The sequence below is a fragment of the Octopus bimaculoides genome, chromosome 5 (genome assembly GCF_046866305.1).
Source record: "Octopus bimaculoides isolate indiv1 chromosome 5, ASM4686630v1, whole genome shotgun sequence".
Taxonomy (NCBI): domain Eukaryota; kingdom Metazoa; phylum Mollusca; class Cephalopoda; order Octopoda; family Octopodidae; genus Octopus; species Octopus bimaculoides.
This window is the reverse complement of record NC_142932.1, coordinates 94,139,717-94,165,778: the sequence shown is the minus strand read 5'-3', so window position 1 is coordinate 94,165,778 and position 26,062 is coordinate 94,139,717. Positions and strand designations below refer to the sequence as shown.

The 26,062-nt window shown below is 37.2% G+C and overlaps 1 protein-coding gene across 1 annotated transcript; it reads right to left on the bottom strand.

The window, feature by feature from the left end:
• Positions 1-5,461: 5,461 nt before the first annotated feature.
• Positions 5,462-25,942, bottom strand: LOC106875480 (uncharacterized). The gene is made up of 5 exons (XM_089352664.1): positions 25,650-25,942; positions 20,881-20,982; positions 16,545-16,789; positions 13,185-13,251; positions 5,462-7,091 (listed from the first exon to the last, which is right to left on the bottom strand). Exons 1-5 carry the CDS (start codon positions 25,714-25,716, stop codon positions 5,884-5,886), a joined length of 1,689 nt encoding a protein of 562 aa, XP_089208790.1. The 5' UTR covers positions 25,717-25,942; the 3' UTR covers positions 5,462-5,883.
• Between the last annotated feature and the right edge of the window lie 120 nt (positions 25,943-26,062).

Here is a 26,062-nt window from a genome sequence, read left to right as displayed (position 1 = left end):
CAAACCACATATTTTCAAAGTCTGTCCAATGGTTTATGAGTGAAATTTGGTAGTCTGTTTTTTTTTATATATAAAAATGGGCAGAAAATAGACTCCATCAACTGCCGGAGAGCCTAGAGATAGTAGATAGCCTCTGTTATCTAAGTCAGTGTTTCTCAAACTAACTGATGTGCATGAGAGGCCCCGTCAAGCCAAGTACACTTGTGCTGGTGTCATGTAAAGAACACCTTTTGACTGTTGGGCCTCACAGAGGCAAAGTGACTGAGTTCCTTTCGAGTGTTGGGCCTCATGGAGGCAATGACTGAGACCTTTGGTATTATGTTGTGCTTGAGAAGAAGACCCATCAAGCTGAGCAAAATTGCAGTCATGGCAGATACTGGTGTCATGCAAATTGGCACCGGTGTCATGCAAATGAAACCCATGCCAGTGGCACATCAAAGCACCCATTACACTCTTGTAGTGGTTGGCATTAAGAAGGACATCCAGCCATAGAAAAGTGCTAAGTCAGACTGAAGTCTGATGCAGCCTTCCAGTGTGCCAGCCTGGTCAAAATGCCGACATGGTTATCGGACATTAAATGATGATGATGATTATATATATATATATATGCACATTTATGTGTGTCTGTGTGTATGTCTGTCCCTCTCTTTCATTCTGTGTATTTCTCTTAGAGGGACTAAATATAAAAGTTCCCTATCAATAGGCAAATGACTTTTAGTTTCTGCCAAACTCTCCTGTATTGAGTCATAAAGGATATATTTGGTAGATGTGCTAGTTGTACAATCTTGATGATGATGATAATAACGATTACGATGGCGTCGGCGGAAGTGGTGGTGGTAAATGGGTTAATAGTTCTTCCATCACTTTTGCATATTGTAAATGATGATGATGATAGTAAAAAGGCTAATAGTTCTTCCAACACTCATAGATTCTCTTGTGTTGTCATGGGTGCTTGGATATTACGAAAGGACTTAAACACATGGTCTCACATCAGAAACTTTTGTAAAAGGCTGTGTAGTCATGATCTCAATTGAATCATCACCACCTTTGTGAAGGAAGTTCAAGTGCATGTGCACATATGACTTTTTGTGTATATGTGTTTATATTTGTTCACACATGAGCTTGTACATAGGAGAACTATGGGCATATATTTGCACACATAATTATGTGTGTGTGTGTGTGTATATATATATATTTCAAGGTCCTAGTAAATAGGAAAACAGATAAATTACAAGTCCCTTCAGGGAGATGGCCTTGCTTGATGTATAAGAAGGGTGTTGGTTAAAACTTCATATGTTGTACCCAGTGCAGTCTTTGGATATATCAGAGGTGTAACAGTATCACAAGGAGGTTAAAGAAGAAAATAGACTTTGTGTGTGGCAAATGTATGGGTACAATATGCATAAAAAATGCACAAACAAAATGTGCAAACCCTCAAATTCTCGGTGGGGGTGGGGGATCAGAAGTATTAGATAGCTTCTGTTACCTCGGCGACCAAGATAACAGTGGAGGAGGAAGTTCTTGAAGTGTAGTTGCTAGAATAAGAACGGTCTGGCAAAGTCCAGAGAGCTTCTACCTTTGTTGGTAACTAAGGGCCTCCTCAAAATGAAAGGTTGATTATACGATACTTGTGTATATAAAGCTATACTACATAGCAGTGAAACATGGGTTTTGGGTACAGAAGACTTGTGAAGGCTTGTAAGAAATGAAGCTAGCATGCTCTGCTGGATGGGTAATATCAGGGTGTACACATGACTAAATGATTTAAGAGGAAAACTGGGTATAAGAGACATCAGATGTTGTGTGCTGGTGTGGTCATGTGATGCATATGCATGAAGAAGTGCCCATCTCTAATATTTGGACACTGGGCCTCACTAAGGAAATGACAAAGGACCAGGAGTTTTGGCAATTTGCTGTTCTTGAGATGCATCAAGCTAAGTAAAGCCACTGTCATCTACCCACACATACAGACTTGTCCTTTACAGGTTCCAGTGCCACATAAAATGCACTTGTACTGGTGCTGTATAAAGGCACCCAGCATACTCTGTAAAGTGGTTGGTGTTAGGACCAGCCTCAAACTATAGAAACCATGCCACAACAATAATTGGTGTCTGGACAGTTCCTTGGCTGGCGAGCTCCTATCAAACTGCCCAACTCATGCCAGCATGGAAAATAGACGTTAAACGAAGATGATGATTTTCTGTTGTAAAAAAACAATTTTACATTATTCTGGTTGGTTATTCTATATTTTTGTAGAGTACAAATTTATTATTGTTCCATAAGAATGTTGTTGACAGTGACTTCAAAGTTTCAGCCAGCTAAGCCATCACAGTTCAACAATGGATTAGCTGGACAAAACCAAAGTCATTGTCAACAACATTCTTGTATAAGAATCATCATCATCATCATCATCATCATCATCATTAATGTCTGCGTTCCATGCTGGCATGGTTTGACATGGTGCTGACGAACAGGAGCTCTCTGGAAGAAGAGGTAGACCCAGGAAGACATGGGACGAGGTGGTGAAGCATGATCTTCAAATGTTGGGCCTCAAAGAGTTGATGACAAGTGACTGTGACCTTTGGTGAGATGCTGCACTTGGGAAGACCCATCAAGCCAAGTAAAACCATAGTCATGGCCAATGCTGGTGTCATGTAACCGGCACCCATGCTAGTGGCACATAAAAGGCACCTTGCGAATGGGCAGAATAAAGGTGATTAGTGATTGAGACTTTTGGCAATATGTGGTGCTTGAGAAGAGTTGTCAAGCCAAGTGAAATTGTAGTTATGGCTGATGCTGGTGTCACATAACTGGCACCCATGCAGGTGACACATTAAAATTACCTATTACACTCTTGGAGTGGTTGGTGTTAGGAAGGACATCCAGCCATAGAAAACCATGCCAAATCAGACTGAATCTTGGTGTAGCTCTCCAGTTTACCAGTTTCAGTCAAACTGTCTAATCCATGCCAGCATGGAAAGCAGATACTAAATGATGATGATGATGATGATGATGATGATGATGACCTCCTTGCTGTCCTTTTCTCCCCTCCCTGTGCTGGCCTCCATCATCAACTCCTCACTTGCCTGTTATCCCCCTCAATACCCTCACATATCTACTACATTCCCCACTCCTGAGCCTGCTATATTTCTCACCATCATCTGCTATAATCATCTCATCCTTCCCCTTCACCCAGCCCAAGTCTCTATATCACCTCACCTATTCTCACCACCCCCAATGTCCCTTGAGAGCATGTCCTGACACACCTCAGCCATCATCTCTTTCCCTATCACTCTCTTTATCTTACTCTCCAACTTACTCTCCATTGTTTCCCAACTAGGGTGTCCATGTATCTACTCTTCAGCATGACATTTCTATCTGTCCCTTCTAAACCTTGAATCTTTCAACTGGCACAAAACCACATGACTTCAAGAGTACTTCTGCCTTCCTAGTTGAAGGGTTTTTTTTCTTGTGCAAGGTACTTGGTGAACATGACGGTGCTGATGTCATGTAAAAAACACTGGTGTTGTTGTCATGTAAAAAGCACTAATGCTCATGCCACATAAAAAGCACCCAGTACACTCTGTAAAATAGTATTAGGAAAGGCGTCTAAAGTGGTTGACGTTAAGAAGAGCATCTAACTGTAGAAACCATGTCAAAACTGACAATGTAACCTGGTCTGGCTCTGGCCTACCCAGCTCCTGTCAAACTACCCAACTCATGCTAGTATGGAAAGGAGATGTTAAATGATGATGATGATCACCATATATCATCATCAGCAGCAGCAGTAACATTCTATGTTCATCTTTCATGCTTGTATTGATTGGATGGTTTAACAGGAACAATGGGGGTGTCTAAAGACTGTATTCTTCTCCAATATCTGCTTTGGCATGATTTCCATAATCATCCCTACATCCATTATAATATATGCTAATATATGTTTATTATTTTGATATTTTTAATAATAATATTTTTCTATCTTTATACAATAAGTATTTTATATAAATTCATTTGGTACTTATTGTTGGTTGATATATACATTTATTTATTGTTATTATTGTTGTATTTTGACCTGAAGATTAGCTGTATTTTTGAACAGAATTTTATTTTCGATAATTTTAATTGATTTTAATCGATTTAAATTTCCTTTCTATTTGAAAATTAGTTATGAAACACGTGTAGTCATTTTATTATCTTTATCTTATGATATTTACTTTGTATTATATTATACTCATTTATTGTGCTTTTAATTATTAATTTTTCTATATGTGACAGTGGATTTTCATCGATGAGTTCATGAACCTTGGTTCTTTTCCCTAAAACTATATATTTATATATATTTTACTCTGTAAAGCTCAATTTAATTTTAATTTTTTATAAATTGATTTTAATTGAGTTTTTACCTGTAATTTTGGATTTTTTCCCCTATTATTATTATTATTATATATATATATATATATATATATATATATATATATATATATATATACATACATATATGTATTATCTATCTATCTATCTACATAAATGTTATGTGAACAACATTTTGAAAACAAAAGAGTGTAATTTCCCTCCCAACACACATTTTCACTGTGACTTCGTAAAAACCTCTCACTATAGTTTGGCTACATTTAGTCTCTCTGACTGTTACTCACACCCACTTCATTTGTTTTAGTTTTTTTCTACCACCATGATTGACTGAACACAAGTTGCATTTATATTATGTGAGATAATTCACCTCTGCTTTAATAAAACAAGTTACTCTAATTTACCTGTTCTTTGTCTATTCTTTCTCTTCCTTTTCCCTTTTTCCTCTCTTATTGATTTTCTCTTTACTTCTTTCTATCTTTCTTTTCTATTTCCTTTTTTTATCTCCTTTATTTAGATGTCTGCTTAGTCTCTTTCTCTTCTTCTTCTCTCTTGTATTTAGGATACATCCTTTTCATCCTTTTATTTTCTCTATTTACCTCTGAAAATAATTATGAAATGCCTTGCCTTCCATCCAACTTAAGACATAGTTATCTGTAACTTGATGTAATAAAGTGCTCCCTGAAGATGGTTAAGTATCTGAATGCTTTTGAAAAGTCTATCCCAGGGTACATACAATTACACATAAACAATATATATCAATATACATGCAAAAAATACTTGCAGAAGTCAGTTTTGTTACAATGGACAAGTCTTCTCAAGATCCTCATATTACCAGTTTAATTCAATAATCAAATCATACATATCTCTACAGATTTATCATCCCACAAAATGTGCAAAAATGAAGACTTTTCATTTACAAACGCATCAAGCAAGAAACTGAGAAAGTCTCTTGACTTGGAAGCTGAAAAGAAATAATTAGCTAACATAGAAGCTGGTTGAGATGGAGTAAATGCAGTCATGTATAGTCTGCAGTTTTCCCACTCAATCTTTCTTATTCTTAATGGCAAAGAAAAATATCATGAAAGCAGTAAAAGTTTTTGTGGCCATGTGGTTAGCCATATATATTAACGAAATAAAATGCAAAAATTCAATAAAAAGATAAAATCTGTTACAGTATCTATTGGTAATGCATACAAAATAACCAGTAAGAGGGTCAAATATATATAGGTCAAATATGTCCATATAAACTTACAACTGGTTAATCAGAATAAAACTCAGTCATGTCAGGGAGTACCTACTATATGTGTATGTGTTGTGTGTGTGTGTGGATGTGCCATATGTGTGTGTGGATGTGCACATATGTGTGAGTGTGCATGTGTTACATAAATGGAGATTATGTGAAATTTTAGATATAGTCTGCATAGCAGAGTACAACAGTAGGTCAGTATTATATTAGCATTACAACTACTTCAATTTATGAGAAATAGTCCCAGGTTTTACTTAATTAACAATTCAGTTCATGGAATCAAAAGATAATACAGGGGTTTTATCATCTAACAACTTTGAAAGTTTCTTTGATCTTCGTATGCTCCATACAATCACGAATGCAATTGTTAAAATACTTGCAGTACCAAAAATGGATGCAAGGATAAGTGTTCTTTTCTTGTGAAGATTGCTTTTCAGTTTTTCAAATTTGTTACTGCTACTCTCAGTGGTAGAATAAGATATGATATTATCCCTTCCTGAGGTGTAAACGGTAAAACCTTTGCTTGGTTTGGTAACTTTATTTCCTACAGGTGTTGTCTCAGTTTTTTTGTGTCCATTTGTGTTATGATGAAGTAAAGTTGTTGGTAGTATATTGTTAGTTGTAGATGCTATAGATGTTTTGTGTGTAGGAGTATTGGTATTAAACATCTTTGTACTGTTCTTTATAATGTCCAATATGGAAACTGTTGAAATATCTTTACCAGGATACAAAGTTGTAAATAATTTTGAAATGCTTTTGTTTGAATGATTTTCCATTGTTGTACTCATTATTGAGCTTGGGAGATTTGTACCGTTCGTTGATGTCCTTGGTGAAAGGGTTGTTTTGATGGTTGTTGTTGTTAGTTCTGATTCAGTAGTGGTTGGTAATGCTGCAGTTGTAGCTGTTGATTGTGTGGTTGTAGTTGGTGGTGGGGTTGTAGTTATTGGTAGAGTGGTGGTAGTTGGTGCTTGTGTGGTTGTGGTTGGTGGTGTGGTTGTAGTTGGTGGTGGGGTTGTAGTTATTGGTAGAGTGGTGGTAGTTGGTGCTTGTGTGGTTGTGGTTGTTGGTGTGGTTGTAGTTGGTGGTGGGGTTGTAGTTATTGGTAGAGTGGTGGTAGTTGGTGCTTGTGTGGTTGTGGTTGTTGGTGTGGTTGTAGTTGGTGGTGGGGTTGTAGTTATTGGTAGAGTGGTGGTAGTTGGTGCTTGTGTGGTTGTGGTTGGTGGTGTGGTTGTAGTTGGTGGTGGGGTTGTAGTTATTGGTAGAGTGGTGGTAGTTGGTGCTTGTGTGGTTGTGGTTGGTGGTGTGGTTGTAGTTGGTGGTGGGGTTGTAGTTATTGGTAGAGTGGTGGTAGTTGGTGCTTGTGTGGTTGTGGTTGGTGGTGTGGTTGTAGTTATTGGTAGAGTGGTGGTAGTTGGTGCTTGTGTGGTTGTGTGTGGAACTGGTGGACAAGAAGTTTCTGTTTGGCGCCCATTTTCTGAAAAGAAACAATTAAAATTAAATTAATTTTAATGGTATGAATGGAAACAGAAATAATCTGTATCCCTTACATCATCATATTTCTTATAGTCATAATCTCTTACAATTTTCTCTCTTATAAGGTGGGTTTCACCTGTGGACTCTGTGTAAGGTAAGAGTAACAGCTTCATGTGCAGTCTGTTATAAAAACTGTAGCAATGATTCAAAACTGAACTGCTAGATAACTGATCAAACACCACGACTAAACCACGATAGTTTCACATGATTGATCTATTAAGCAGCCAATCAGCATGAAGCTGTCACATGATGCATTCTTCTAAAATCTTCTTCCACTATCCTATAAAAAGCTGCTTTTGGCATCAACACTCATTCACTCATCTCACCTTTTGCCATGCAGAAAGTTGAGGCAGCTGAGTGATATGTGCCACCATTCTTACCCCACTAGACAGCCTTTACAGATGACTCAGACAGACAACTCAGGAAGACAGCTAAGACATTTGATGCAGATAGATGACCAAGAATCTCCATCACCACAAAGATTGCACAACTGTTTTCAGGTATGTTAGGCAAGTCAAATGTTGCCATATCAAATGCTTGGTGTAAACTCAGAGCAGTATCTCTTTCCCAGCATGTAATTATTGATGTTGTTCACTGTAAAAGGCCAATGCAGTCTGTCTCAATCTGTGAAAATAAATTCTTCAATTAAAATGTTCATGGGTGTTGTTTATTTACTTCTTCACACAGCCCTAGAAACATATTTTCATTCATTAACTCAATCAGCTACCAATGCTGCATTAATGAAACACTGTAATATACTCATGACATCTGATGACATAGCCTGCAACTACAAGTTGCAACAAAACCAATGTTATTAAACCAATTGGCAAGCCTAACCGAGTGGATTAGTGGACTCTGATCTGAGATTGAAAACTGAAGTGAATTCCTCAAGCCTATATGAAAGCATTGCACACAAAGCTAAGGAATCATTTAACATTACATGGGATGGAGACTTGAAGCTACTTTATGGCAACTACTATGTAGTTTGAAGACGGAGATATTTTAGAGTAAAGTGTCTTGGCCAAGAACTCTGTAAAGTGCTAGTAACAACTGGTTGTCTAGAATACTCTCTATTCTGCAATTCATGCTGACACAGAGAAAGCGACACACACACACACACACACACACACACACACACACACACACACACACACACACACACACACACACACAACAAACACACTTTGGCATAGGGATACTAATAGTCAGTTGTTAGACCTCAGTATCAAGCTTGAGTGTAAGCTTTCATAGATTGTTGATGAAACTACTGATGGAAGTACAAAAAAAAAAAACTGCTTGTTCTTTTAGCTAGATTTTATGATTGTAGCACTCAAAAAATTATTGATAGTTATTTAATTCTTTTGGAAGCCAAGGATTGCTCTGCTAATGGAATTTTTTTCTCTAGTGAAAGATTCTTCACCGTACATGATATTCCTTATGAAAAATTTGACAGGATTTACCAGTGACAATGCTAGTGTAGTAATGGGACGGAATGGAACATATGCTAGAAGCATATATTCATCCCAAAGAGACTGCAGGAATATGAAGATTTCAGGCATTTACTCTAACAAGTTCTCATAAATTATTACATGTAAATTGTACAAGATGGCTATCTTTAGAACAAGTTGTCAATAGAATAATAGCCTGCTCTAGTGTTATTTGTTACTACTGCTGCTATTGAAGATGACAACTGTGAAGATTCAAATGTGCTGAACTCATTAACAAATCCAATTGCAGAGGTGTATTATGCATTTTTAGCATACATTTTGCCAGATATTACCAAGTTGAACTTAGATTTCCAATCAGAAAGCTATAAAATGCACAAACTGCACAAATTTATTACATGTAAATCTTAAGGGAATACTGGACAATTATTGTTAAAAAGGAAATTGTGAAAAATAAAGAGCTACATGACTGATCCATCAGTATATCTGAAATTTACAGAGGAGCAAAAGCTGAAAGCATCTACATAAAGAAAGCTTCATCTATTAGTACAACTGAATTGAAACAATTTTTATGTGTGCCTTGGGAAGGAATTTTTTCAGTGCTTTTTTGCACATGATTTCTTCCATAATCTGAAGCTTCTAGAAGTACTAGACCCAGTTAGTATTCATGATTACAATGGTCTAAGTTCAATTGTTCCTATGGCATGCAAATTTCCAAATATTGTTCAGGAGAATCAGATTGAAGCTCTTAATAAAGAATGGAGAGAACTTAAACTTCAAGATGACATAACTGAAGCTACCAACCAGAAGATTATAGGGATAACATTTCTAAGGAAAAATGTGGAGATGAAGCTAGTTATCCAGTCCTATCATGCTTTATGTTTCAACTCCTATCATTACCACATTCTTCAGCTGCAGTCAAGAGAATATTTTCAATCCTAAATAACATTAAAGTCAAGAATAGGTCTAAACTGCATACCCAAACAATCAATGCTATGCTCCATTCAAAAAGTCCCTCTCTTTGTGAAATACTTCAATTAGTACCTCTCTAAATTTCTGACTGTTATATGGATCTTTAAGCTTCCATATCTTCCTTTCTTGGACTTGATTGTATCTCTAAGTCTCTGAGTCTCTGAGTCTCTGAGTCACTTGTCACTAAATTAGGTCATGTGGTACATAATTCCCCAGGGAAGGACTGTACATTTACAACCAACGGTTTACTTATGGAGACTATAGAATCATTCTGGCTTGTATGTCCATCAGACTGATAAGGTAAAGAGATGGCTGGCTGGTTTTCTTCAGTTAGTGTAGTAGATCATTATTTGCCTTACAGAATTTCCACAGCCTTGTCCTTTCATCATTTCTAGTGCTAAAACCATAGCCTCCATGTACAGTATGGAGTCCATCAGCGTGCTGCTTCATATGTCCATTGAAGTTACTAACCATGCATGCTGATAAGATCATTATCATTTATTATATAGGTAATCAGCAAAAAATCATTGAAATCTGTTCCCCTGTTTATCTGCCAGTCCAGACTGTCAATCATATGCAGAGATGTAACTCACATATTTTCCAAAACTTAGTGTAAGATTAACTATCCTATCACACATTCTGATTACCTTGATCACTTTATTTACCTGTAGTAACGCCGTGCGCATGCGTAGTCCGACGCATGCGTGGAATTCAACATCTAAGCGTTCCCGCTTTTATCACTTTTTCTCGGCTGGCCGGCATTGAGCATGGACGTGTCAAGCTGTCTCTCTCCATCTTTCGAACTCTGGGGACAGCTCATATCAACATTCCAACGTCTCAGCAACCATGCTCACTCACAGAAGGTGTCTCAACAACGGACAATTTAAGGCTGTCTATTTACCTCCTTAAATAAATATTGTTGTGTTGATTAGTTTGGAGTTCTGCATTCTGTTTATATTCTGATTTAATATAGGAAGCAGTTGTACACCTAAAGGTGTATAACCCACTATTCCTATATACCCATTTCTTTGATAAAATTATACCCACAACTCTAACACCATCGCTATTACCTACATAGAAGCATATGTACCTCTGCTCTGGCATTTCAATGATCATACTGGATCTACAAAATATTGTGCCTGCATTGACTGTGGTTTCTCTAATGCTGTTGTTTTGATAGAAATATCTAGTGAGTGGCCAGGAGATGGTTCTCAATACCCGAAAAAGCTTGTGCAAATGTTTATGTGTGCATGCAAGCAGAAGAGCTTTGCATGTGTACAACTGCACACATTTTACAATTTAATGAATACAATTTCCCTCAGATGTTCAGTTGATCAGGTTCAAGCACCTGCAGGTAAAAAAGGGTATGCTGTGGCCTCCACTGGGGAAAAGGAGTGAAAAGAATTACATAGCCTTCTAAGTCAAGAACAATTGGCAGTAGTGAGATTATATAGCAAACATAAACACAGCACACATACATTACATAGATACATATAAATATACATATATGTATGTGTTTGTACACAATCACATGGCTGTGTGGTAAGAAGCTTGCTTCCCAACTACATGGTTCCAAGTACAGTCCCATAGCATGGTACCTTGAGCAAGTGTCTTCTACTATAACCTCAGGCTGACCAAAGCCTTGTGAGTGGATTTGGAAGATGGAAACTGAAAGAAGCCTGTCATATTTATACACACACACACACACACACACACACAGATGTGTGTGTGTGTTTGTCCCCTACTGCCACTTGACAACTGTTAGTGGTGTGTTTATGTCCTGTAACTTAGCAGTTAGACAAAAGAAACTGATAGAATGAGCACTAGGTTTCAAAAAGTAAGTCCTAGGGTTGATTTTTCCAACTAAAACCCTTCAAGGTTTTTTCTTTTGCTGAAGGATCATGCAGTGCAATAAATATTTATTGAGAAACAAATTCATGACTAGTGAAGTAAGAATCTCACTCTCCCTCTCTTTGTTCTTTCTCTCTCTCTCCTCCCCCCCCCCCTCTCTCCCACTATCTCACTCCCCCTATCTCACTCCCCCTATCTCACTCCCCCTATCTCACTCCCCCTATCTCACTCCCCCTATCTCACTCCCCCTATCTCACTCCCCCTATCTCACTCCCCCTATCTCACTCCCCCTATCTCACTCCCCCTATCTCACTCCCCCTATCTCACTCCCCCTATATCACTCCCCCTATCTCACTCCCCCTATCTCACTCCCCCTATCTCTCTCCCTCTCCCCCTCTCTCCCCCTATCTCACTCCCCCTATCTCACTCCCCCTATCTCACTCCCCCTATCTCACTCCCCCTATCTCACTCCCCCTATCTCACTCCCCCTATCTCACTCCCCCTATCTCTCCCCCTCTCCCCCCTCTCTCCCCTCCCCCTCCCCCCTCTCACATGTCATTTTTACATCTATATTTTACTAGGAAGAACAGTTGCAGAGAAGTATGAATTTAGATGTTTCAATAACTAGAAATATTTTACAGTTGGATGCTCTCACTACCCAACAGTGATATTGGTAGCAGCTATACAGTTCAATGCTTCAACTAAGGCTTGAGTTTATTACTCATGTTTCATATGTCAATCTCTGATCTGTCAGTCTCACATATCATCATCATCATCATTGTCATCGTCATCGTCGTCATCATTATCATCATCATCATCACAATTGCTGTTCCCATTGTCATTGCCATTACTGTCGAATCCATTGTTATTGTTGTCAACATCCACATTGTCATTGTCATCATTGTCATCATCATCATCATCATCACCATTTAATATCTGTTTTCCATGCTGGAATGGGTTGGTTGGCTCGACAGGAGTCGATAAGCTGAAGAAGTGTATCAGGTTTCAATTGTCTATTTAGGCTGGATGCCCTTCTCAATGTCGACCCCTTTTCAGAGTGTACTAGGTGCTTTTTACATGACACCAGCTCAGGTGTTTTATATGTGGCACTGGCACAGATATTTTTTATGTGGCACCAGCATCAGAGGGTTGCTAAGTAACCTCTTAGTTGATAGAGGGAGTAGAACTGATGGAAGTAGTTGTGTGTCAGGTAAGAGGTTAGAGTATGATCGAGAGACAGGGATAATTGTTTTACTATAGAGGAGATATTTGGCCACCCCAGTAGAACAGGAAGGAGTGGGGAGGTGGAAAAGAGAAAGAAAGATAAAGAGACACAGAGAGAGAGAGAGAGAGAGAGAGAGAGAGAGAGAGAGAGAGAGAGAGAGAGAAAGAGAGAGAGAGAAATAGATGGTGTGGGAGATGTATTGGAGCCTACCCTCAGTGAACAGGAGAGTAGGGTATAAATTATAGAGAGGGGATAGAGGAGGATGCTCCATGAGAGTATTGGGAATAGAGGAGGTTAGAGGAAGATGTTCCATGAGAGTGTTGAGTGGCTTGGAGTGGGGAGTAAGGAACAAAGAGAGAGTATGGAGAGTGTGTGGATAGGCACATGAGAGAGAGGAGGAGGGCTGCAATGAGTGTTGGGAAAATAGGGGTGTTTTGACAGGGGTCAGATAATTTGAGTGTCAGTGTGAGGGTGCATGGCCACAAAGGACATGCAAGAATGTGTGGATGGCCATGATTTCAATATCAATTAATTTACTTACCATTCCATATTTTTCCAATCATGACATTTGCTTTACCAAGAAACTCAGCATTAATAATGATTTTATCCTAAAATAGAATAAAAATAGAATGAGATTGGAAATTTTCAAAATACCATAATCCTTCAGTAGCAGGAATGAATGCTTCAAGAATCATTTTCCCTAAATATTTGGTTAATAATTATTAATTATAATTAAACATGTAGTAGAGAACTTTATAGTTGTGTTGCTGTTGCTTGTTCAGAAAATTATCCAGGGGATTCTAAGTAATTGATCAAAGATCAATGAAGAAGTTATTTCCAATAACTGAGTTCCTGTGTCCTAGGAATTTACTGTATCAGACTGATATGGTATAGTAGGAGTGCAATGGATGTCAGACTAAGTTAGAACTTAAAGCAGTTAGTTCAGAGAAGGAACTGTTTCTGTGTTCTTTGGAACTTATGTAAAAGAGATGGAGTTTGTAAAGTTAGAATTTTAGCTGACTAGCTATATGGCAGATCAGATATATGACTGACTAGTTATATGGAAAACCAGTTATAGGGCAGACCAGTTAGATGGTATACACCTATCCAGTTATACAGTAGGGTGGTACAATTATATCCCAGTGTGGTTATATCATTTGATGTACTGTGTAATGTTTTAATATAATGCTCTACTTGCTTTGACCAAATGTACATGTAAAATGATACAATGCTTATCAATGTGTATTTGGTTTTATGAATGTCATGATGGGACTGTAGGGCGATTTTTGTTGTATGTTATGTATATTTGGTTTTCCTGAGATGTTGTTGACCAAATATCAACTTCCATTACTTCGTATTTGTGAATATGATTTTTTAATCAAGTGGACAGTAAATAATATAGCTAAATTAGTTTTAACATATTGAACATAATGAACATAAAATATTAACTTATAGTATATTAAATATAGAAACAACAACTTAAATATTATTTTTAATGCAGATGTAATCTCTGAATAATTAATCACTATGATGTATTTTTTAACAAATATGTTTATTTCACTATAATATTTAGGTTAATTCCCAATGAAGAAGTTCTACTTGTCCAATCTATTTATTTTGAGTTAGCAGAGAACTTAAGTAGTAGAGTTAAAAAATCCCAACCAGCCCAGACAAAGTCCTTTCCATTATCCTTAAACATTGCACCCACCCAGAGCTAACTCCTATACTTACTAAACTCTTCAATTTCTCCCTCTCTACAAGGATCTTTGAAAACATGCTACAGTGTGCCTCATTACCTAGAAAATTACCACCTCCCAATTATTACATTATTTTGGAGACAGCTGTTAACCACAACATTCTCCAATACCTTTCCTTAATGACCACCAGTACAGTTTCTATAGAACAAGATCCACCGATGACTTACTCACATATATCACCCATCAGTGGGCTCTCACTTTGGAGAAATTTGGAGAATGGTTTCACACTCAATATCAGTAAAGGACAGATCACTTGATATGTAACATTGATTCATAAGAAGTGTGAGAGCTGCAGAATTTAGAAAGTTACTGGGCATCCTATGAATTAACTAATGAAGACAGGAGCAAATATGAACCAAATGTACATAAAAAAGTACATGTATGCAGGATGAAAGTATGCTTTGAGCTCTTAATGGATGACATCAATGTTTAACATAGCTAAATGTTTGCTTGAAAATAAATGATATTGAACTCATGGAAACCTTAAAGACAAGATCTAAGATTAAGGTACATGGCAATATAGCTATTTAAAAACTATTTAATATTGTCCATTAAGCTGACTTGTCTTCAAGAAGTTTGAAACCTTGAGTGATGTTCTGACAGCCAAACAATGGCCAATCTTAATTTGTGTATCAACTTTAGCTCTTTTCCAACATTATTGAAAATAATTGTTGTACTTATTTTCTGGCTGAGTTGGTAGAGTATTGGAAAACTAGACAAGATTCTGGCAACTCATATCCTGCTACCAGAATATTGCCTCCTTTGCTTATTTTAATCCATTTGAAAATATTAGTCAGATCTGTTGATTCAGTTTTATTTAATACAATGCAAATTAATGTGATTGCAATTCAGAAGACATAAATTAGCCATTTAGAATCATACAAGACCATTAACTTCACTTGAACATTTATTTGTAATGTGGAGTCAAAAATTTAATTGTTTAAAACTGTGTCATTTTCACTGAATAAAATTTGTGCTGCATCTGAAAATTTTTGATAATATTACAACAGATATTGCTAGGGATGTTTCTTTTGCTATTTTTGTAATCATTTATCTATGTATAAAACTATTGTCAATTGATCAAGTAAATTTTGTTCTGACAAAGCTCTGCTGATGAAGTCCTGTAAGATAGAAACATGCCTATTAATCTCACTGTCCTGGTTAATAAAAAGCACTTTCAAAATTTTTTTTTTTGTCACAATAAAAGGTAAATATAAATTTTTAAAGAATTTTTCTGTGAATTCCATTTAGTATGCAATTAGGTATTTGATTTAACAGATTATCATGTCACTTTTACTGGCTGAAACTTCCTAGTTCTAGGAAGCTGTGCTTCAAATTGCCTAGTGGGCACAGCATGAGTTTGTGTGATAAGTTCCTATGGGAAGTGTTACCCACAAAGTCTGTTATCTTTTTCAAAGCTAGTTTTTTAACTGTCATCTACTTAATACCTCAGAAAGCAAATGTAAGTTCTGGCCCAATGAACAGACACTTTTGTATTTTCTTCTTATCACTCCCATCATACATTTCAAAGCAAACCTTGTTGAATTGCAGCTTAGTTCACATTATGACTGTCCTTAGTATAAGGAGATGAGGCAAAGCTCCCATTACTTCTTAAAGTGCATTGGTTTTCCCAAACAAAATCATCCTACCATTTTTTCAGGCAAGAACAGCAATAAGAAATGGTCAAGAGATCTCATACAATAGAATTGGTTTTGCGTGTGCACGTATGTGTGTGTGCACATGTGTGTGTGTATTTCACGTGTGTGCACATGTGTATGTCCACATGTGTGTGCACATGTGTATGTGTCCATGTGTGTATGGTAATGAGCATGTGCTTGCATGTGTATGTATGTGTGTGTGTCTGTGCATGCATGTTCATGTGTCTGTGTTTGCTGTGTTTGCACATGCATGTGTGTCTGTATTCATGTGTCCATTTTATGTCTGTGTAACCTCATGTGTATGTGTGTTCATGTGTCCATATATATGTGTTTATGTTTATGTGTGTGGGTATTCAAGTGTCCATGTGTGTATCTGTGTGAAAGAGAGAGAGAGAGAGAGAGAGGGAGAGAGAGAGAGGGGAGAGGGAGAGAGAGAAAGAGAGAAATGATATCAGCAGAAGAATTTCGACAATAAGGAATTCTTACCAATCTATAATTGCAATTTATGTGAGCCTTTGTCCAGCCATGTGCTGGAGATGCATTACAAGTCCATCTTGTATGATAAGTATCACTAAGCACACCATATTCAGCACAAATTACTGTTAACTTAACTTTACCATTTCCATTTATTCGATATAAGAAGGAAAAAGGCTTCCCATCTTCTCCGAACATAGCCGCTTGCCATGTCATTTCTGATGTACATCTGTTTTGTCCAGTGGAAACCATGTAACCTAGGTAAAACAATGCAAGATGGATGGATGATTAGACCAATACATAGATGAACAGACAGATAAGCAAATACTTACATGAAGACAAACAAATTTTTATAAAAATACCTCAGATCATGACTTAATGAACTAATTTACAACATATGAATACATGTATTTATCCATTACCCCTGATACAGTCAACACCTCATTATGTGAAATATTGAAATTATAGCATCATTAATTAGAAAATCATATCTTTAAAAACAATGAAGTTGGAAGATTGTATAACTATTACATTTTTTACATAAAATGTTATCATAAAGATTTAAGTGCATTTTATTTTTCTGTTTTCAGTAAATTTAACATGTGGAAAATAGCAAGATTTCCATCCTCATGTACCTGATTTTGAAGAGTTTGTGTCAGCCTATGGTCATAGACTTATACATTTTTTTGTTTGTTGTCATTTGTGACTTGCTGTTCAATACAATACCAAAGGAAGAAGAAAGAGAAACCTTGTATATTACAAACACATACTGTTTTAATGAACCAACTAACAGTGCCAAACAATGACAATCAGAATGCTTAAAAATGTATTTATAATCCTGATATATACTATATATACTGACAACAACCATGTCACAAATGAGATGTTTGACACCCACCAAATAATATATGTTTGAGGTAACAGTCTCTGTGCATTTTGAATGTCTAATATATCTCTCCCATGCTGTAATTTTTTTAGTTTTAACATTTCAATACACTGTCTCAGATGAAATCACTTTCCAGAAAAGTATATCTTCATTATATATATGTATATATATATATCTGTCTGTTTCTCTGCATGTATGTATGCATGTATGAGTGTGGTGATAATAATAATACTTATGACACCAACACACACACACACACACACACACGCACACACACATTCATGCACATACACATGTACATGCAAGCATCTACTCACATGCACATGTGTGCACATGAGTATGCATGCACATACATAAGTGTGCATGAGCACACATGAACATGCACCTGCACAAATGCATATGCATGCATGCAAACACATGGGCACATGCACATATACACTAGTGTCCATATATCTGTATGCATGCATACAATGTACAGATGCACACATGCATGCACATGCACACACATGCACATGTATGCATATAAACTCATTTGGCTATGTACAAGAGGTGAGAGTATGCAGGTAGTAAGGCATGAAGAAACGTTGGGGATTGAGGATTTCGGTCCTGCTCATGGGATGATATAGTTAGTTGGTACAGGCGGTGCAGGGGAGTAGCTGGTACTAAGGAGGTATATCCGGATTGTTAGCAGCCAGTGGTTTGAAATTTATGAGAAAGACATACCTTTGGTGATAGCAATAGGACAGATTGTATTTTTTGTTGATGGAGACTGCAGGTTGATAGATGACATGCAGGTTTCATGGAGGTAGAACTGGCAATTAAGGGTGCTGGGAGAATATGGTGGTGCCCTGTCAACAATAGTCCACTTGATGCTGGCTGTTTTATACATTTTGGACACCCTCAAGAGACGTACCCACCCATATAGGTTGGTTCTGTACAGGGATGATGGCCTGGCTATCTCAAGCCATATGAATGGGCATGACATGGTTCCGTCTTGAGAGTGGGGAACCCGAAGACTGACAAGAAATACTACATGAGAGGCCAGGATGCACAGGGGGAACAGACTGTGGTGGAGCTAGCAGAAAGTGAGGTGGAAGGGGATCTTGGCATCTTGATCGACAAAGGACTGACCTTCAGGAACCACATAAACCAAGCAACTGCAAAAGCAAATCGAATCCCTGGAGTCACCCGACGATCATTTGACTTCATCACCCCTGTTGTCTTCGTCCAGCTGTACAAGTTTCTAGTTCGCCTGATTCTTGAATATGGACACACAGTTTGGCAACCCCGGCATAAAGCAATGTGTTGTGAGTTGGAGGATGTTCAGAGGCATGCCACCAAACTCATTGCATCCTTGAAAGAAAAGCCATATCCGGAGTGCTTGGCTACACTAAACCTGCCTAGTCTCAAACATCCCCGTCTCAGCGGAGATATGATCAACATGTATAAAGATACGCACGGCTGTACCTAACCAACCACCCCCAATTCAACTTCTAAGGCAGAAATATGAGAGGACACAGCTTGAAATTGAAAAGATCATACTCAACATTAGAAGTAGGCTCAACATTAGAAGCTGCTTTTTTGTACAGCGTGTAACCGCAACCTGGAACTGTCTGCCAAATAGTGTGATCGCAGCATCATCAGTCAATGCCTACAAGAACAGGCTTGACGCACACTGGGGGGAGCTTCCTGCAAAATTTGATCCTGTCTGTTACTATTAGCTACAACTGTCGAAGTGTTGTACCACACATGACAAATTAATTGTACTAGTGGAAAAGGACCTGTGAACAAGCTCCTAGGAGCTTCAACATGGAAACCATCCAGTATCTAGTATCCAATAATTCTTATTACACCAATGATACACACACATGCACACATACACATATACGCACATACACACTCGCACTCACATAAACATATATATACACTTATGCTGTTTGTCATTCATGATGCTGTTACTAAGCACACAAGCACCCAAGGTCTTAACTAATACAAAGTCATCTCAGTGACTTTGGCATTGATTCATTCACCAATGTACTGCAATTGCTAGCCTTGCAAATATAATTGTCTCTTCTCTCTACTTATTCTATCACTACTGCAATGAACCTTCCTCATTTTAACTTGCTACTTGAATACCACCTCCTCCAAGTCAAACCAAAACACCTGTCTTTCCTCATCTTCTAACACCTACTGTTTCACACAAGCACCTATACACAAACAATCCTTCATCTCTAACGTGTCAACACTCTAGATATCTTGTTTTCGCAGATGTCAGCTTACAGATGTTCAAGCTGAACACGGACTTTATTGATCTAACATTTGAATGAAAATAGGTTTAATGTCTCATGACTGTGCACTGTCTCAGAGTTGGCCTGAGTAGTGTCAGCTCACAGCCTGGAGGGAAATGTTGAAATCAATGTCTACAAGTGATGTGATCTAAATTAAAGAATAAAAAAAACATTGATCTAACTGGTCTCCAATGGCTTGCAAATGTTTTGTTTGCTGTCCTTTCCTCTGAACAAAGACAGAAAAAATGCCAAAACTTAGAGTATCATTTCTGTTGTGTATATGTATATTATTGTGTATATGTATATGTATTTAGGTGCAGGAGTGGCTGTGTGGTAAGTAGCTTGCTTACCAACCACATGGTTCCGGGTTCAGTCCCACCGCATGGCACCTTGGGCAAGTGTCTTCTACTATAGCCTCGGGCTGACCAAAGCCTTGTGAGTGGATTTGGTAGACGGTAACTGAAAGAAGCCTGTCATATATATGTATATATATGTGTGTGTTTATGTGTCTGTGTTTGTCCCCCCAACATCGCTTGACAACCAATGCTGGTGTGTTTATGTCCCCATAACTTAGTGGTTTGGCAAAAGAGACTGATAGAATAAGTACTAGGCTTACAAAGAATAAGTCCTGGGGTCGATTTGCTTAACTAAAGGCGGTGCTCCAGCATGGCCGCAGTCACATGACTGAAACAAGTAAAAGAGTAAAGAGTAAAGAGTATGGAATTAGTAACTGGCTGAGACAATAACATGCTTCGTGTAAAACCACTTAACCCTCAACAACAGTCAATTCACCTGGTTTCAAATCAGTACCATGAGGGCATATATTTCACTAATTAGGTAGCAGGAGAAATTTATAATTGATGAATGAATGGGGAAGGTACTGAGTTCTGTTTGATCTCCTTGTGAATTCCAACAATGACCAACTCATCTGTTTATGTACCAGGTTTTATATAGTCTGAGCTTCCAGAGTGTGATTTAAGAATAATTTGACTGCTATTTCTTGGGGATTAATAAATAAGTAAATATTCCTTCATATTTACTCAGACATTTTTGTTGGAACTGTTATATTAATAAGAAGGTAAAAGTAAGATGTGGGTAAATGAAGAAAAAATAAGACTTTGTAATACTAATATTTCTCAAGTTTACAGAGAAAAAAAGAGAAAAAAAATCTCACCTTTAGCTCCATCAAGTTGCTTGCTTGTCCATTTCCAGGAGCATTGTTCATATCCAGTAGACCAACTACACTTTCCGTGTTGGAAACTACATTCCCAGGAACCTTTATATTATGAAAATATAAACATATTAGCTTTCTGAAAATATTGTGTACTGGAATAGTTTTACTTTATTTTTAATATCAATTTTGTTTTTACATAGACTCAAGGTATTAGGTTTAATATAGAAAGGGGAATTGAGATTCTGTGATGCTCATACCTTTCTCAATAGATTTAATTGAGTAAGTGGATTAAAATTGTTATATTTAAGACTTCATATTAAACATGTAACTTAGTCTAATAGTTTACGTTCCTTCATTTAGAATAGAGTTCTCATCTTTCAAGTACTCTTGCCCCAAATGTTTGGTCTATATTAGAAATCACAATGCCGATAAATTGGTTATTTAACATCAACTAGTTCAAGTTAAAGAATCAGTACAAAAGATTAGTATTGACATTGGAAATCTATTTTCAAATCCTCTCATCAGATCTTTATGTGCACTGTTGCTCTTCAAGATAGCTGTCAGACAGAATCTAGGAGTCTAAGAAAAGCTGACTACTCATTTTCTGGTAAGGCCAAGAGAGAATATGAAACTCATGGACACAGTGTTTTGTTTGAATACACTTCTTTAAGTCTTACTAGCTCAGATACAGAGTGCATGATTTTCCTTCACAAGATTTCATCTTCTCTGTATGTATGACACTAAACTTGTTGTTGTTGATGACACTTGGACAGTCACAGCAAACATTTCCTGGGAAAAGAACCGTGATAAGTTTTGACAACTTTAATGCCAGAAGTGATGCAATAAAAAGATTGCCTATTTGCTTAGATTGTTAAAATATTGACAAGGTCAATGATAATTGTTAAAGCCACTTAAGGTAGGATGAACAGGACTTAAAACAAGGCAGTTTGTGATATAGACTAGTCACTTGTCTGCATCAAAGACAGAGGGGTTGATATTCCTGAATGTAACAAACGATACAAAACCAGAAAAGCCAGTCCACTTTAACACATTGCTCTCATATGTCTTCTTGAGAAACTGTAGAATATTAAATGCTATGCAGCCCTTGGACAACCGCAAAACAATCTTTCACATAGCTGCAATAGAATCTTCTGAGAAAATTCCTGCAGCATAATAATTGGCACTCATTCTCTTTAGAAAGGTTATGTCACTTCAGTGCTGCAAATTATAGATTCTTCAGGCCTACAAAATCTTTCCTTCTATGAGGAATCATCAAATACTTGTGACAACTAGAAGCAGAATTCAAGAAACTGTCTGAATAGGCATTTGTAACAAGTAATATCTGGGAGATGTACTCTGGTGAAAAGAAGAAAGATACTTCAATCAGTAATAAATTGCTCTGTTAAAGCCCAAATCTATAACAATAATTACAGAGAGACTAGAACAGATAGAGAAATGGATGGGACTTTACTGAATATCATTGAAGAAAGAAACTTGTTGACCAATCAACTTTGATGGTATTGAAAGTTTCCCATGTATGATCAAACAAGATGAATTTCCAATAATAGAAGGACTTATGATCAGATGCCATCAGGCAGAGCGCCAAGAAAAACTTGTATTTTGATAGAGTTCTTTAAAAACAGCATGCCAGTCTTCCTTGTACTTCTGCAAAAGCTTCTCATTCAATGTTGGGAAAGGGCACAGTTCCTCAGGATATGTGAGATGCCAATATTGTTGCACAATACAAGAACAAAATGTAACAGTAGTGATTGCAATAATTTACAAAGTTATATTTCTTCTTACTTTAGTTGGCAAAGGTTTGCAGACAGAATATATCCTCAGTCACAATCATATACCAAGTAATCAACTACAGGCATGGTATTTTCATTGCATCAATTTCAAGAAAATAATGGAAACATAATCAGCCACCATATTTAGCCTTCATTAACCTAGCAAAGCTTTTGACTTTGTTGTTTAAAATGGTCTTTTAAGATGATAACATTCACTGATTGCAAACCAAATCTATTGGGTCATCCCATTAATAATGCGTTTTTTTTCAATTGCAAGAACTAAAGGTTGGAGGGGGATGGGATAAAATACCTGCATCAACTTGCTATAAAAGTAGGCAGTAATTTTACCTTGTACTTATTCTTAGTGAAAGTTTTGAAGAGTGCACTTTAGTTTTAACAGTTATTTTTTCAAAGCTATAATGGAAGTGACAAAGGAGCATATTTGGTATATTTTGCTTTATGAGTTCAATAAAGGCAACAGCATATTGGAAAGTGCAAAGAATATTAATGCAGTATTTGGGGATTGGGTAATAAGCATAAACCAGTGTCAATGGTGGTTCCAGAAATTCCAAGCTGGAAACTATAGCCTGCAAGACAAGCCTCGTCCTGGAAGATCTGTAGAGCTTGATGAGGATATCCTGCAAACCCTGGTGGAACAAAATCCTGCTGTAACTGTTGAGGAACTATCAGAGAAGCTTAAATTTGGTCATTCCATCTTTGGTTTACTCTTTTACTCTTTTATTTGTTTCAGTCATTTGACTGCGGCCATGCTGGAGCACCGCCTTTAGTCAAGCAAATTGACCCCGGGACTTATTCTTTGTAAGCCTAGTACTTATTCTATCGGTCTCTTTTGCCGAACCGCTAAGTGACGGGGCCATAAACACACCAGCATCGGTTGTCAAGCAATGCTAGGGGGACAAACAAAGACACACAAACACACACATATACATATATACGACGGGCTTCTTTCAGTTTCCGTCTACCAAATCCACTCACAAGGCTTTGGTCAGCCCAAGGCTATAGTAGAAGACACTTGCTCAAGGTGCCATGCAGTGGGACTGAATCCGGAACCATGTGGCTGGTAAACAAAATGCTTGGCCACATACAGCGAGGATGACATTGTAAAGGTTGCAGCAGTTTGAATGGGAAATGATGCCCCACCCATCATATTCGTTGGATACTGCCCCATCTGATTATCATTTATTCCACAATCTTCAAAATCATTTGGACAGAAAAAATATCAATTCTGTAGACAAGGTCAGAACAGTACTAGAGGAGTAGTTTTCATCACAGACAAGTGAATTTTGGAAGTGGGGCATTGCAAGTCTACCAGACAGATGGAAGAGCATTGTAGAAAATGAAGGAGAGTATATTTTAGATTAAAAAACTGTTTATCTTAATTTTGAAAAATAAAAAAAGTATAAAAAAACTGCAGTATTTATGGGATGACCTAATAATTTATCATAAGGTCTTTCCATAATGGAATGTTGAACTCTGTATACTATGATGGATCAATGTCTTGTGAATTTGGAAGGAAAAGCAGAGTTAAATAAGTTTGGTATCTTCTTAATGCTACTCATAAAACAAATACTAAAGATAGGTAAGATGGCTGAATCTGTAATATAGCCAGACTAAATGTCAAAACTGGGATAAGAAAAGACTTGGCATTTGCTGATGTTGAAGCTATATCTTTAATCTATGCAGAAGTCTAAAATGTATTATGCACAGATTTTCAGGAGTTACAATCAGTCACAAGAAGATCCGTGTTATAATCAAAGGTAAGTAACTGGACATAGTATATAAGTTTTAATATCTTGGCTCCATTGCTACAGATAACATTGCCTGAGAAAGAAAACTGGGAAGAAATCAACTGGAAATGAAATTATTACTCTCTCAAGACTCACTTAGAAAGTATAGCAGAATAACATCAGAGATTATTTGCAAAGAAATACATTTGCCAGGATTGTGTTCTTTGTACAATTATTTATAGCAGTGAATTGTGGACAACATGTTTTTCACAAAAACAACAATTTTCATGTGTTCCATATGAAGTGTTCCTGCAGAATCCTTGAGATTTGCTGGCAGGACGGGATTTCCAGGGTAGGCACATCCTCCATGTTTTCTGTTCCCACTCCAATGACAACTTTGATAAATTGAAGATGTTCATTGCTTGGATGATGGTCATATTCCAAATTAGGTGGTCTCTGGTGAACTGGCATTTGGGTGTAAAGAAAAGGTCACCTTTTGCTGAGATACAAAAATGTGTAGAAGTATGACATGAGACTAACACATGGGTAGAAAATATTTCACAAGACCAGGATGAAATAATGTTAACAGTAATTAGCACACTCTTATATGTATGTGTACATATAAAACTTCTTTTATTTTGGCATGAGGCCAGCAATTTTGAGAGGTAGTGAAGTCGATTTCATCAACCCCAGTGCTCAACTGGTACTTATTTTATTGACGCCAAAATAACAAAAAGTAAAGTCAACCCAGCAACATTTGAACTCAGAACGTGAAGTCATAAGAAATGCCATTAACCTTTTTATTCAGTGTGATAATGTTTTTGCCAGCTTGTCATCTCATGTTTACATGTAAATGCATGTACATATTTATGGATATGTACATGTGAGTATGTGTGCAAAAATGTGTTTGCATGCATATGTGTGCACAAATATGTGCATGTTCATGTATTTTAAGTGAGCGTGTATATGAGAAAGTATGTGTGTGTGTGTCTGTATGAGTGTAAGTGAACATGTGTGTGTGTATGTCTGTGTGAACATGTGTGAGTGTGTGTGCATATGTGTGTGAATGTGTGTGTGTGCCTGTGTGTGTATGCCTGAGGTCTTTGAGAACCATTGACATACAATTGTGCATTTTTTTTTTTTAACCTTACATTAAGCTTTAGGTATATAGATATCAAATTGACTAATACGACATATTTGTTACTTGAAAATAAATCTATTAATGTCTTACCATATGTATATGGAAGGATTCCAATCAGTAAAAGGCAACTAATTTTTGTGACTTGTAATATAGACATTCCGCTTGGAATTGAATCTCTCAGTTACAATTATTTTATAAAAACAAGCAAAACAATGTTCAAGTTATTTCAAAGCTTCCTTCTTGAAAAGTTTTGATTAATAAGTTATCAAGTAAAATTTTGTGTTATCATTATGATCATATCCCCAAGAGTCACTCTTGCTATGACAAATTAATCCTCCACCACCGCTGCTGCCGCCGCCACCACCACCACCACAACCAGCAGCAGCAGCACCACCACCACCACAACCAGCACCAGCACCACCACCACCACCACAACCAGCAGCAGCAGCACCACCACCACCACCACCACCACCAGCAGCAGTTGATAAAATAAAGTACTAGTC

What these genes read in the sequence shown, in the direction of transcription:
- LOC106875480 (XM_089352664.1), bottom strand. Translation starts at nt 25,716, where the DNA reads ATGTCTATATTACAAGTCACAAAAATTAGTTGCCTTTTACTGATTGGA. An exon ending in GCAACTTGATGGAGCTAAAG is followed by an intron (nt 16,790 to 20,880) that starts GTGAGATTTTTT and finishes TGTTTTACCTAG; the next exon opens with GTTACATGGTTTCCACTGGA. An exon ending in TAAATTGCAATTATAGATTG is followed by an intron (nt 13,252 to 16,544) that starts GTAAGAATTCCT and finishes ATTCTATTTTAG; the next exon opens with GATAAAATCATTATTAATGC.